At 42.0% G+C, this 15210-nt stretch overlaps 1 protein-coding gene across 17 annotated transcripts in view; it reads right to left on the bottom strand.

Annotated features, from left to right (window-relative positions):
• Positions 1-15210, bottom strand: part of AFDN (afadin, adherens junction formation factor) — a 77947-nt gene that overhangs the window by 42986 nt on the left and 19751 nt on the right. For 13 of the 17 annotated variants that reach the window (XR_015051691.1, XR_015051692.1, XM_085857071.1 and 10 more), the window contains 13 exons: positions 13462-13647; positions 12944-12985; positions 10720-10814; positions 10326-10573; positions 9830-9911; positions 9563-9660; positions 9406-9467; positions 4975-5180; positions 4611-4631; positions 3759-3904; positions 2632-2726; positions 2238-2503; positions 2008-2151 (listed from right to left, as the gene is read on the bottom strand). Coding sequence is in view for 15 of the 17 variants with exons in the window: in XM_085857071.1 (XP_085713197.1) it covers positions 2008-2151; positions 2238-2503; positions 2632-2726; positions 3759-3904; positions 4611-4631; positions 4975-5180; positions 9406-9467; positions 9563-9660; positions 9830-9911; positions 10326-10573; positions 10720-10814; positions 12944-12985; positions 13462-13647 (1691 nt within the window). In the remaining 2 variants the exon portion in view is untranslated. The remainder of the gene's footprint in view (positions 1-2007; positions 2152-2237; positions 2504-2631; positions 2727-3758; positions 3905-4610; positions 4632-4974; positions 5181-9405; positions 9468-9562; positions 9661-9829; positions 9912-10325; positions 10574-10719; positions 10815-12943; positions 12986-13461; positions 13648-15210) is intronic. The other 4 variants (XM_085857079.1, XM_085857080.1, XM_085857075.1 and 1 more) reach the window with 3 other exon arrangements.

Raw genomic sequence — 15210 nt, 5'->3', positions numbered from 1 at the left:
TTCCTCGGATTTAGCTGAAAAGCTTCATCAAACCCAAACGGCCCTTTTCAGGGCCACAAATCCACAATAAATATGTATGACACCGGTATGAATCGCTTTTCTTACTTTTTCTCGTAACAACAAAAAAAATCTTTCTAATATTACAAAAGAAGAAAGAAAAATAAAAACTTCTTGGTATCCTCTCCTCTCTCTTCAACTTCTTGAAAATGAGAATAAGACTGTTTGACGAAGTTAAGCGCACGTCGGAGTAAGCATGTTGATACCTCCACCACTCTGTTCCGTAAAAAAATTAATGTACAAACGTATTTACATCTAGATCAGAAAAAAAAAAACAATAGTCATTTTCTTTGAGGGTGAAAAACATGGGTGCAGTTAATACACAGCCACAGTTTGTACACCAGAAAATACGGTATACGTTTTAAATTTCAACCTGATGGGATGCATCGTCTGGCAGCCAGAATTGTATAATATTTTAAATCTGGGTTCAGGGATTTAAATCAAACTGGGTACGAGTATATATATATATATATATATATATATATATATATATATATATATATATATATATATATATATATATATATATATATATATATATATATATGTATAAAAAAACGATGTAATAATGTGGGCGGAGACATATCTGGTGATGTCGAGACGTCAGAGATAGTCATTCTAGTTTTGAATGCTGTGAACAAACTTTGGTATATACTGGGTGATGATGGTTGTGGTCAAGTTTCATCGAACGGACGGACGACGCGACATCCATTAAGCTCCCTGGAACTATATTCCAGGTGAGCTTATACTAAAAAAAACTACCATGGGAGTAGTTCACATAATCATGGTCATTATGAGTTTGCATTTCATCCCTATCTGAATGAAAGGGATTAAGAAACGAATCAGCATCTCAGAATAGCACCTCAATTCCCTATAATCACGACAGGTTTTTTTTTATGATGACGAAAATACGGAAACCTCCGTATGGGTGGTTAAAAATTGATTTCCGTAATATACGGAAGGAGAAACGAGACGCAAATAATAAATAAATGGGACAGACCAAGCAGTCAAAGGACAAATGAGTTGGGAGGCACGCACACTTATGTACAATGAAAATAGATAAAACCTAAGCCTAACCTAACTGGTGCCAAAAATAACTGGGACTTGTACAACAATGGGGAACAAATGAGGGATTGAGGCAAGGCACGAGCTGGTTTTAGGTCCGTGCAGGCTGGTGCTGCACAGGGCTGGCTGGTATGGCAGAAGGCAGGAGGATGGCAAGGAGATGGGGGATGCTGCCTCTGACAAAGTCCAACTCAAACTCAAACTCAAACTAAACAACTACCACTTGAACTCCAAAACCAGAACTGCTGTGCTCAGGAAAGGCTACGGCCTTCGTAAATTTTGACACCGTCTTTTTGGATGGTGCATCCCGCTCATTGGATTCTGCTTCTGTGGGCGTGCCATCCTTTGGCTGTCTCGCCCCATTGAAAAGTCTTACACACCCTCTCCAACGCTCTGCAGCCGATCTCGTCACCATGGCCTGCTGTGCATTGGTTAAACAGTCCATGCTGTTTCCTCTTAGAGTGCAAATGCGCTTTCCAGTTGCACCTTTGTAACTAAGTCACCCGGCCAAGCTCGAAAACAGGAGGTCTTACACAACAAAATTACTCCTCAGTGCAAGTTTTACAAGATGACTGACTCTGACATTTTCCCCATTATAAGAGTAATCTAAGCTACATGGTCACATGATCCATACTATCCTTACCACAATCTAGCTATTGAACCCCCCCACTCCCCCCACCCTTCCAAGGAACAATATTAACACACCATAGATCTGCGTGATATGCACATACCCATGACCCCATCACTCCCCCTATGGGAGTGGGTGTTTATAGTGATGATAAATACATGATGTCAAAATTAAACTTCCTCACTGGGAATACTTGACAAACCAGAAAGCTGTTCCTATGAAAGGCACTGTCAGGTCAAGGACACAGCACTGAGTACCTGTGGGACTGGTGGCTCATTTGGTGCTGGCTGGTAGTTCTCCAGCAAGGCACGTAGCTGCAATGAGTTCAACTTGAAGCAAGTATTGCTAATAATTGGAACATCCTTCATAATGTACTTGTCCATGGTGAGCAGTGTCGTGGCCTGGCAAGTACAAGAGACATCTTACAAAGGTTACCAGCTTCTCAATTCAAAATACACGCTCTTCCACAGATTGATGGAAATCCTACCTGGATGAGCCTGCTCAGATGACAATCTGCGGCGAGCTCCAAGCCCTGCTTTTCGGCCCATGCCTCAACATGCTGAAGCTGATTCCGCAAACGTTGACCCCAAAAGTGCGAACACAGGCCGTGGTTCCCTCCTCGCACCAAACGGTTGAACAACCACATGTTAATGAAATGGAAGAGTTGAGAGAACAGCTGGATTGTAAGTGCCGCATTGACTCGACAACGCCGAAGCAACGCCATCGCTCCGCTGAGCATGTGCAACACACTGCCTGTTGGGCACACGGGCACAGATCTGATACGTGCTGCTCACAAAGCACCGAATAACATAATACAATGTGCCGATTGGCTCGCACTACTTAACAGTTCATCTGTCTCTGTATGGTGGGGTTTTACTCACTGATCGTGTGGTTTTGTTGCCTGGCATCTTCATGAGGCACCAAAAAGTCAGGCATACACTTAGCAATGTCTGCTTGTAACGTGTCCACCAAATGCCTATAATGACAGGAAAAACAAACTAGCAATCACTCAGAATCTCTGGTCACCGAATGTGAGCTCAGGTTAAACATGTGAGCTTTATATGTTTCAAATATTCACCAAATATCTACATTGTAACACTCGTGAATGCAAAATTTGGTGATCAGCCCGGCCCTGTAATTTAATTTTCTATTATTTTCAGACGTGTACACACACATACATACAGAGAATTGCCCTATTAAATATAATTGGATATATGTAGTACAGTATACCTCCAGCCAAACTATCTTAACTCAGAATGTTATACCATAGAACAATTCCAAGTTGTACCTTTGGTAGCATTAATCACCAGCTTCTGTCACATGGATTGCTTACATGGAGTAAACTGCAATTCATAATTATCGTCATTTTCATAAAAGGTTGAAGTCAACAAATGTATGCTCTCCACATATGAGGTGGATTTTCAGACTTCAGTAAACCCTTGTTTTATGCGGGGGTGGGGGAGGGGGAGGGGGGTTACATTTCCTCTCATCTATAAACCCACGTGTCATGACCTGGAACAGTTTATGGGAATCACCCTTGCTCACAGTGTAAAACCAGAGCACTCATTATCCCTTCACATGGTGGATACTGGACTCGTTAACACCATAATGTCTGCCCAGTGATGCTACACACTCTCGTCTGCCAAGCTTATCCAAAACCTACAGTTGCTGCAAAGATAGCAACCTGAGAACCTCCACTGCCAATGGAAGCACAGCAGTTGCTCGTACGTGCCTATTGGCAAGTTTTTGAAATCCTTGCTTGTTCATTTATACTATCTTCGACGCAGGGTTGAACTGCTCAAAAAACGATTGCGATTTAAAAGTTTTAAAATCCGAAACAAAAATTGCCAGTCCTGTTGTGCCTGTTATTGCGAAGTACGTAAAGATCAGAGAATAAACAAAAAGGACAAGAATGACCGGTTCACCATTAGATTATGTTGGAGACCACAATGAGAACCTCAAACACCATCAAAGTCGTACCTCATAGAACATATTGCGATCCCCTCACCTGAAAGCCACTTGAACAGTGTTGGCGAGGGCATCCTGCGATTCTAGGGTCAGCGGTCCGAGATTTCGGTCTTGTCTCATGAAGTTTAACAGTTCAGAAGCGTTGGCCATCCAGAAGGCCAGCGAGCCGGCTGTGCAGTTTGGCTCCTGCGCAAAAGATGAGAGTTGAGTGAGGAGCATGCAAAACATTCAAACACTGCATGAAAACTCGCACAGCACTGTAACAACAGAGTGAAAGTGAGAATATTAAAACACAAGATAGAAACGTCAAATGAGTGCAGTTTCCAGTATCGATCGACATCCTGCCAAACGATTATCTCTCACCGATGGAAAAATCTTATCAGGTGGACTTTCCCAAACAGAAGATTCATACACAACAACCAGAAATCAATTTATGTTACACATCGTGAGTTGCATTTATGGTACACACGCACACACACACACACGCACACTAGTAATATAGTCTGCAAGGTTGAAGGGGGGAGGGATATGGAAGGAGGGGGTGGGGTGCATCGTACTTGGAATGGTGGGGGGGTGGGGGGGGGAGGGAGAGGAGGGAAGAGAGCAGCATCATGTGGAGGATAATGCATCCACTGTTCAAGACAGCATGATGGTAAGACATTGGCCAATACAGCAGTTCAATGTAAGCCAATAGCAGAAGGTGGAAGACTGGAAACAAGATTGGCTTTCAGTGAAGAAGGCAAAAGGATGGAAGAGGCTCCTTGCAAGAGATTGTGCCAGGCAGGCTTTGCATCATGCGCCAGGAAGCAGCCAGCATGGGTTAATCGGGCTCCATATGGTGAACTTGCAGCCATGGCATCCATTAAAAAATGCACATATACATACATCATACCTTTTCCAGCCTCATCGCCTCCTACAACACGAAGTAAAAAGGAATGTGAGGAAATACAAACTGTGCCAGGTTGGTTTGAAAAAATAAAAATGGCTCAAAACAGATCACTTGTCAAAAAGGATCCAAATATTCATTTATTTTAATGCTGCTCGTAGGATTTGCATCCCCCCCACCCCCTCTCTACACGTCACATATCTCTCCGTCCCTCTACATGTCTGTTCCTTTATCACATGCACACACATCCTTCCCCTTTTGCTTCGCTTTGCTTAATTCAACCCATCCGACTACATACATACGTAATAAATATATAGCCCCAGAGAGGTCTCATGTTGGACCCGGTCACATGAACGCACCCGGCACTCACCTGCACCACCGTCTCCATTGTGGCTGCCATGCGGCTTACAAGCATCCCGGTCCGCCTCGCTCGCTCTGTCCTGCCGGGTTCGGGTTGCACCGGTCCAGTGAGCACCCAGCGACTTGCCAGGTACAGCGAATACGTGGGAGACAGCTTGAAGTGTACTGTGGAGCTGTTCGTGTAGTGAATAATACTGGCAATAATCGCTTCCTCCACTGCACGGCACAAAGACAAGTTGCGGACAAACATCGGTGATCGTGCTTGCTTCACAATGCACAAGGACTACACCACATGATCAAAGGGCCACCGGGGTGGAAAGGGTGGGTTCACCATATTCAAATACAGGGACAATTTGTTTCCCTCGTGCCAGAATGCACCTACAAGGAAGAAATGGCAGCAGAGCACTCTCACTCAGGACAACGGTGGCTCTGGTACCATCAGGGCAACTCTCTGTTATCACCTCCATCACCGAACGTGAACGGACGTTATGTTTTCACCCCTGTCTGTCTGTCTGTCTGTCTGTGAGCAGGATATCTCAAAAAATTGTTGACGGATTCGGACGAAATTTGGTGGACAGGTTGGGTGTGTGACAAGGATGAATTGACTCGATTCTGATGTAGATCCAAATCCGGATCCGTACACAAGAATTATTAATTTTTTTAAAGTGATTTTTCACCATTGAGAGATGGGAACAAAAATGATACATAGGATAGTATTTTTAAAAGTTTTGGACGAATGACAAAACTAGGTGGATGTGTTGGTGAGGTGACAATAACAGGCCGATTCGATTTTAGAGGTCCAGATGCAGATCAGTGGGATACAAAATGTAAACTGTTCAACCTGGCAGAGGTACGTGCTTACCGGTGTGCAGTTCTCGTTGAGCAATGTGTGCATGTGTGTGGCTGCACAATCAAGGGACCCAACTTCCTGCACAGCATTACAATTACAAATATTTCAAATGCTTAAAGCATCCAGCAATGTGAAACTCCATTTCCCACGTTCTGACATGTTTCCTAAACATCTTGCTCTTTGTTCGATAGGCTCATGTCACATCACAACAATAGCTTTGATGGAAAGCCTTGATGAAAGATCAAACATATCAACTGAATGAACATGATCCTCAAGGATGATAACTTTTGCTGTAAGTGTTTCATACATCTGTGTTTTTGCCTTGCGTTGAGGGTTCAGCGCAGGGCTACTAGATCGATTCCGGATTCCGGGCCTAGCTCGACTCAGCTATGAGGAGCGGCTGAAGGAGACAGGGCTTTATTCACTAGAAAGGAGGCGGTTACGAGAAGATATGATAGAGATGTTCAAGATAATGAAAGGTTGAGATAAAATAAGTGAAGATGAATAATTATTCAAGAGTAGACAGTGATAGGAACAGGGGCCATAGCCTGAGAATAAAGAAGATGAGAGTTAAGACGGTAGCAATGCAAGGGACTTTTACTCAGAGACTAGTGAATGCATGGAACGGTCTCTCTGGAAAGGTAGTAGCAGCAGAAACAGTAGATAAGTTTAAATTAGAATTAGATAGGTACCTGGAAGTTATGGAGATAGAGGGGTATGGGGATGTTGATAAGACTTTTAGGGAGTTTGAGCATTGATGGGTGATTGTGTACGGAGTGCTGTTGGTGGGGGTCTTGTCAAGGGGGGTTGTGTGGTCGATGTTGTGTGTTTTTAACTAAGCCCATGCCCCCTCCCCTGAGGGGAAGAAAAAAAAATACAAAAATAAAATAATTAAAAAAAAACAACAAAAAAAACAAACATATTTATTTCATTAATTAAAAACATTTTTCTTGTATTTTCTTCCTTGGATCTTGTGTTGATAAATTAGTATGGTGTTCGCTCAGGCATGATGGGCTGAATGGCCTCCACCTATGTGTTCCTGTGTGCATCCGAACATTAAAGTGTGTTATCATCGTGCATTTGGAATTCTAGATTTCCACAAATGGAAAAAATTAAACCAAATAAAGAAAAGTAAATTCACAATATATCAGATGTTGCCCCATGACAACCCTCAAGGACTGTGTAGATGCACCTTAGGCAGTGTCCAAACATGTACATAAACCTGCAGCTGAACACGGATCGTAGATCAAGAGCCGTTCACGTTTCATACCAAACGACGCATATTTTGCGTGAAGAGCCAACTTCAAAATGATCTGCAAATGTAATTTACCTGCGTCATGACATCGAGTTTTTACCCCGCGCACGTGAAGCGAAAAGCGGGGTTAATCCATCGGTTCACTTTGTCTCCCTGTCCACAAAGGTCAGTTTACGATGAGGAATAACTTCATTTCAATTGAATGCTATATTTTGAATTCAAATCTGAAGATGAATTGCAAAACAAACCTGGAGTTTAGCATTGCAGTACTTTGTCTCTGAATTTGCGCCCATCACACATGCCCAAAGAGGGGTGAGAATAAAATAATTAAATATATTACTCGATCTATTTGGCAGTCGCACAAAATCGAAAAGCATTTCAAACAGGACACTTGCTGTTTTTAAGGGCGTGCTGAAGTACACAAACAACAGGCATGAAGAACAAATATGAAGTGTTAAATAAGGTGGTGTATAAATAACGCTGCATCGATGCAGTAAACTTCCAAAAAAAAAAAGGGTTTTTCTGCGACCAACAAAATCTTTCTTTTATTAGGGCTTCAAGCATGGCTGAAGCTCTATTGAAATTGTTAGTATTATTATTATTAAAGGCGTTTTTATGTTCTACTGACCGATTTTGTGGCGGATCTGGAGGGAAAACTGTTGGATGAAATTCAACGAAACTTAACAAGATAATTACTCACCACCTGAAGTTTATACTATGAAACATTTGATGACGTATGTCACGTGGTATGGCGGCCATATTGGATTTTATCCAAAACCTAAAAACATCTTCTTCTCCAGAACGGATAACACGACAGCCTCAAACTTTTGCACACATTTGCATTGTTCCATGGTAATGTTAATTTGTTAATTTGGTCGAAATCGTTACATAATTCATATGATTTAAAATGATGCCGATTCGCCTCATTAAATATGCAAAATATGCAAATGAGAGTTGAAAAAATGTAATGACAGATTTAGATAGCACATAAACAGGGGACTCCAAATATGTTTATAGCATGTCTGGACTTGACCCCAGTGAGGTCCCAGAGCCCCCCAAAGTTTAAAATCACCCATTTTTGAAATGTCGTTAAATGAAAACAATGCTTTGATGAAATTCAATGAAACTTATCCATTTAATAACTCTCCACCTGAAGTTTATACTATGAAAATTTTGATGTCGTATGTCACGTGGTATGGCGGCCATATTTGATTTTCTCCAAAACCTAAAAACATCTTCTTCTCCAGAAGGGATAACCCAACAGCCTCAAGCTTTTGCACACATATCCGATATTCCACGGGAATGTTAAGGTGTTAATTTGGTCGAAATCGTTACATAATTTATATGATTAAAATGATGCCGATTCGCCTCATTAAATATGCCAAATATGCAAATGAGAGTTGAAAAAAATTTAATGACAGATTCTGATAGGCCTTGAAGAGGGGATTCCAAATATGTTTACACTATGTCTGTATTTAACCCCAGTGAGGCCCCAGAGCCGCCCAAAGTTGAAAATCACCCATTTTTGACATGTCGTAAAATGAAAACCAAAGAAGATAGATAAAAAGTGACCACATATTCTGGAAGATATTTTAACTTTCTACAAGTTCGCTATTTACATTAATATACAAATGTGGAGTTATTGGACTTTTTTGGGGACTTGAAAATTTGTCCAGCCTCGATTTGTCCAATGTGAAGTTTCTTTCTCTATCATGTATTGCTATGGGCTTTTCAATCCTTCATTGAGATAACATGAGGGACCCCGTAGCTGGACCCCATTGCAGACTTGAACTAACTTTCTAACTTGGAAAACCCATATCATGTGACAGGGTGATAGTGTTGAAATTTGTTAAAATGGAGGCACGCCTTGAAGCCCGGGATTACTGGTTTACCAGTTTTAATTTTAATTGAATTTTATATTTGAACACTATGGAACATCAATCACCTTCTTGACACTCCATTAAAAAAATCACTCTCAAAACCCTTCTGTTTAGCAGTAGTTGGACAAAATATTACGGAACTTTACGTCATCACCACCAATCAATTCGCGGCTCAAAGACCCCGCCCATGTCGTTGTTTCTCAAGACTGCGTGGGGTAATGTGTGTTCTATGAACTCTCCAGTTAAACGTGTCACAGAATGACGGGAACTGGACGTTAAGCAAAACATTCATTGCATTTTCAATGGAGACAGGGTTCGATTTTGGCCATCGAAGAGGCGGACGTAAGAAAAGACAAGTTGTTGGAAAATGAAAAAAAAAAAGAAAAAAAAGGTCAATTGCAGACTTTTTTTTGAGGAACTAATAGTTTCCATTATTTCATTCAGAACACGACTCACCTCCATCCGTCAACTCGAGCGACGCAGGCAGCTCCATTGCAATCCCAGGGGGCTTAGTGACCCTGTACACAAGACAAGGAGCAGGGCTTAGTTCAGTTTCACAAAAAACAACAGCGGCACAATCTGACAAAAACATTATTACAAGCACCGACGGCACCTTTGTTCTCGTTTCTGACGGTCTGGCCTGTCTGATGGAATTATAAACCGCAGAGAGCTTTCGCTTGCCTGGCGTTTGTGTCCAACCCGTTCGGCCTCCTGAACAGAAACATCAGTTCAATACGCCAACCGCACAAACAGTGCACGTGTGAATAACAAGGCAGAAAGTTGGTTAAAAAGTGAGATAATGGAATAATAATAAGGCAAGAGGCTAAAGAGTTGATAGTTTGTCACAAAAGGCCGGAGCGATGAGTGAAAAGCGATGTACCGTTCCAAGTCGTGCTGTGCTGCTGCGAACGTCACCATCGAGATCGAACGTCGTCTCTTGGAGGGCAGACGGACCCGGAAGGCTTTGGGAGATTAAAAAAAAATGAAACTAGTGCGTCATCTCAGAAATGCCAGTGGACATTGAAGAGAAATAAAAAGGGCAGGGTGTAATAAAAACACACGAACATCATGTTAACGGTTTATCTTAACAAATCAAATCATCAGAAATACACAAAGTGAAAAAACGAGCGTCATGTCTAAATTACATTTAATTGTCTTCATCAAGTGAATATACATGCTATGCAAGATGAGTAAAAGATGGCTCCACTTGACAGGTAGCGAATCAAGGGTTGTTTATTTTCTATTCAAAATAATTCACTCCAATAGTGATTTGTTTCAACATTTCTCTACAACAGGTTGCCTGGGCAATAACTCCGATCAATGTTTCAGAGAATACTACAGGGCTCCCTCCCCTAATAAACCACCAAACTTCTAACCTGGGTCTTCTCACACTCTGTGGCCCTTCCAGACCACCAAGTCTCTGAAGGTCTTGGACAGGGTCCACAAATTTGAACATCTGTGCATTGCCAAAGCGCAGAGCTGCTCCGGAGCGCAGCAAGCTCGTCTCCGACAAGCGCCGTCCATCCACCAGTGTCTCGGCCTGAATGGAGCTTGGCGTGACAGTAACCACTCCATCCATGTTGGTGAGGACACAGTGCTGGGGAAGCACACCTGATCCCAAAAGCTGGATGGAGAGAAAAATAAAATCAGGAACTATTGGATAAGAAACAAGGAAAACTATGGGCCTGACATGCCCATTATGGTAATAACATGTGCTGTTGTAACCCCCCCCCCCCCCCGACAACATGGCCACCTTTCATGTGGCAGTACCTGGATGTTCTGTGGGGATTTCGGCTCCGAGCCAACTTCTGTGACATTCTGCTTCAGACGGTATACCTTTGGCTTGTCGTGCGAATCTGTCCCATCTGAAAAAAGTCACGCTCGTTATCCAAGATCAAAGCCCCTTCTTCACCAGTACAGACACGATTCAACAGAATGAACACGTATGACAAGATGGTATGAACATACATAATTACTCTGAGCCCGAACGATCAAAAATACACAATCACAAAAGGAACATGAGAAATAATCTGAAAATACAAAGCTTTGCATCAGCGTCCACTTTGTATTCAGACTTCCTCTTATTCTGTTTGCTGAACATGACGAAAACAGCTGGAAAAATATAAACTGGAAAGGCACTCTTCCACGTTGCGACGTATTATAACATCATTATACATATTACATCGTGTATTTTACATTATTATTATTATTATTATTATTATTACATCATTATACATACTTATGCCAAGTTTGATTTAAATCCCTTCAGCTGCTCTCAAACATCATATTTAACCTGACCTCAGACCGATGAACTCCAGACCCCATAATCTAATAGGTTGATTGATACATCATTATGCATACTTGTACCAAGTTTGACTTAGATCCCTTCAGCCCCTCTCAAGTTATCACAGGAACGAAAACCTATCACAGACTCTGACCTTCGCCCTTTGACCTCTTGATCCTGCCATCTATTCAGTTCATATTTGCATCATACTGTATACCAAGTCTGATAAAAAAAATCCCATCACTGGTTCACAAGTTAGCGTGGCAATATAATTTTTACCTAACATGACCTCTGACCTTTGACCTTTTGATCCCAAAATCTAATCAGGTCACTTAAGTTATCAAAGTAACGAAAACTGAACATGGATGCATGGACGGAAACCTGAAAACAAAGCCTCCGTTGACTTTGTCAACGGAAGCATCGAAAAAAATTGACAATTTTACGTGACCTTGACCTTTTGACTTCAAAAGTAACAGGCTTCAGTGACCCAACATGCAAACCTTGCTCAAATTTCAAGTCAATCGGGTGAAAACTGATGATTTTATACAAACTTGGCCTTTCACCTTTTAATCTTCAAAAAAAAACAAAACAATCGGCCTCCATCTTTTGATTGGTGAATCAATCATGAAACCAATCCAGTGACCATCCATCCATCCATTGGGACCATACTCTGTGCAGAGCATTGGTGCTGCCGAAGCAGTCTCCTTGGGTATTGGGCACAATCCTGGATGGGCACCACTCCGACACAGGATACCAGCATGCTGGCACTCATTTTGCCGACCTCGGAAGGATGACAGGCAGAGTCAACCCCACCTGGTATTAATTCAACAGCCGAGTGGGATTTGAACTCAGGATCCTAGGATCCCAAGCCCACCACCCTAACCATTAAGCCAACACCAGGCATATTCAGTGACCCAATATGCAAATTCTTAAAATTCCAGGATAAATTGGATGAAAATTGACGATTTAATGCAACGTTGACCTTTTCATCAAATTATTACTTTGTCTTCTCCAAAAAAAAAATATATATATATATATTGTATAGACTGTCGAGGCTCGTATGAGAGCTAACACACAGAACAGACAAGGGGAGCAGAAGACAAGAGGGGTGGGAGAGGGAAGGAAAAAGCAGTGGGGAACAGAGATACGAGGAGATCTGTGGAAGGGAGAGGGATGGGGCAGGGTACACAAGATGGTCACTACAGGGACTTTCAGGCCGGAAAGCAGGGAATATGAAGGAGGTGGGTTTGGGGCAGATTAACGGGGGTAGAAAAGATTGTGGAAGATAAGAGATGGTGGTGAACATCTGTTTTGAAGACCTGGAGGGAAGAGTGAGATTGAAGAGAGTGTGGGAGTTTATTCCAGAGGAGGGAAAAAAGAGGAATGAAAGAGTGAAGGTGAATAGTGAGATATTCTCATAATAAAGCTTTGTTGAAAATTTGACGACAAAAGCTCAAATGGTAAAAAAGTTACGGCCTGGACAGACAAAAATACACACAGACAGACACACACAAGTGATTGCAAAACCCCGTCTCCCGCTGCGTGGGGTCGGGCGAATAAGCACACAAATACAATAATCACCCGATACCCACAATGAAGCTCGAGCGGAGTTCATGGACAAACATACAAATAACTACAACCTGAATTGTGCTGCTTTGGCATGAAAAGAAATGAAGCATGCGGAGATTAAAAGATAGAAATCTGCATTACCTCGCCACCTGGAGGACCCCCGAGGGTAATAGTGCCAACTTCCTTGTGTGTTGGCAGAAAGGGAAGAATCACAGAGAGGACAGGATCAGCGGCCTGTGCCAGGTGCCGAGGCGGAGGAAGCAAGGGCAACAGCCACAGCAGGGGAAGCGGGCCAACAGCCATGGTGGGGGAAACGGGAGCAACAGCCACGGCAGGAGAAGCAGGGGCAACAGCCACGGCGAAGGTGGTGGAGGTAAAAGCCAAAACAGTGGAAGGAAAAGCAAAATAATATTGTTGCTATCCTAGAATATGAGATTATGAGAAAGAACTACGGTTTAATTCAACAACAACAATTAAAGAAAAGGCGGCAACAAACACCATAAAACCAAATTTGAATAGACACATCACAAAGTGTGGTGATTATAAACAACATCAGGTGACTGCTCATAGAACCTGTAGGTGGCCAATCTCCAGTCCTATTGGTTAAACACAGGAAGAATGCAGAGGTGAAAGCGGGAGGCATTGGGTGCTGCAACTACCAGGGTTCAGCTCTACCAAGTATGGCGAGCGGTCACCAGGCTGGCTCAAGGCGAGGTTCTCACGCGACGATCTACAAACGTTTGAATCCTGCTGCATCCCCATTGTGTCTTCTGCATCCATTCTGCCGCGTTGGGGTTCATTAGTACCGGCTTCGCCTCTCCTTTGCAATTGGAAAACCATTGTGCCTGTTAGCAATGACAACACCAAGCGAGGGTCCATTAATAAGGCACAATCCACAAGGATTAGGCAAAATTAAGATAATTTAATGTTTTAAAAGATCACTCGGCACAAGTTAAAATAGAACAAAAATAATCACACAAACGTTAAATTTAAATGAGCAGTAACAACAACAACAACAACTTCATAGAACACGATACCCCACGCAGTGTTCAAATTATATTCTTCAATTTAAATCAAAATCATTTCGCATACAGCCTGTGGTTGCTGGTTGCATCATTGCTGTGAGTGCAGCTGTGCCGCTGATGTGGTTCCCCGTTTCCAATAAGCTGGTGCTCATTTTGCCGACCTTTGAAGGATGGCAGGCTGAGTCAACCCACCTGGTGCTACTTAAAGGAATGACAGAGGTTTAAACTCAAGACCCTAAGATCTTAAGCCAGCCCCCTTAATCGTTGAACAAACACCAGGCTTTTCAATTTAGATAAAAGAATGATTTTTAAAATAGTTTAAAAAAGAAAACAACAACCAGAAGTTTAGCACTAATGAAGCAGTCCATTACCCTTATGCACCACCCAATAAATGACCCTTATGCACCATCCAATAGATTATCCTTATACACCACCAAATAGAACATGTTCAAGTGCTGGAAAACTGGAGGTTCTTGGAAGTATTCTTAAGATGACTTGTGTTCTTCAGTGTTCAGATTTGTTATTCACTATTAATAAAATAAAGATTGCAAAAGTTGTTTAAATAAATTCATTCTGGAAGTTTATCACCGTTTTACCGCTGCTGACCGTCTATTACCACCACCTTATTTAAACACGTCACATTAGTTCTTCGTGCCTGTTGTTTCCTTCATGACCTTCTTTATAAATAGTGTTTCCCGTTTGGAATGATTTTCAATTTTGTTTCCCTGCCAGGACAAGCCAGACAGCGAAAAAATTATCTCACTCCTCTGTGTGCATGTGCGATCGGGATGAATTCAGAGACTAAGATCTGCACTCGCAAACTACAAGTTTTTGTTTTCCGATTAGTGTTCAAAATATAACATTCAATTTAAATGAAGGTGTTCCTCGATCATAAACTCATCGGAAGGATGGACGGACGGACGTGAACCGATTGTTTAACCATGCTTTTCGCTTCGCGTGCGTGGGGAAATAACAAGAAAGAGAACAGTCATTCGACATTCCTGAAAAACTCCATTTCATGTTAATCATTTCCCAATATTAAAAAAAAAATAACCACCACCACCAAAGGCCACGGAATTAACCACACTCGAAATGACTGATACTCTTTTGTTGCTAAATTGGGAAACTTCTCAGAGTTCGTTTGAAAAGTCCTTTTTAAACTTGTAAACTTCCACCATGGTGTGCCATGAGGGTTTTGACGATTTTCAGTGTTAGTCACAAATTGTGTCGTTATTAACCAAACATGTTTAACGAGTAACTCTTCGTTAAAAAGGGCACACATTTATATCAGAGAAATTTTTTGAAAACATTTCATTTATGCACAAGTAGGGAGATATTCGAAAAATTAGGTCAAATTACCATCTTCATTCAGTTCAGAAGGGC

The sequence above is a fragment of the Eptatretus burgeri genome, chromosome 15 (assembly GCF_056783735.1).
Source record: "Eptatretus burgeri isolate ZD-2024b chromosome 15, Ebu_testis_v1, whole genome shotgun sequence".
Taxonomy (NCBI): Eukaryota; Metazoa; Chordata; class Myxini; order Myxiniformes; family Myxinidae; genus Eptatretus; species Eptatretus burgeri.
The sequence above is the reverse complement of the archived record's forward strand: the minus strand, read 5'-3'. Positions and strand labels throughout refer to the sequence as shown.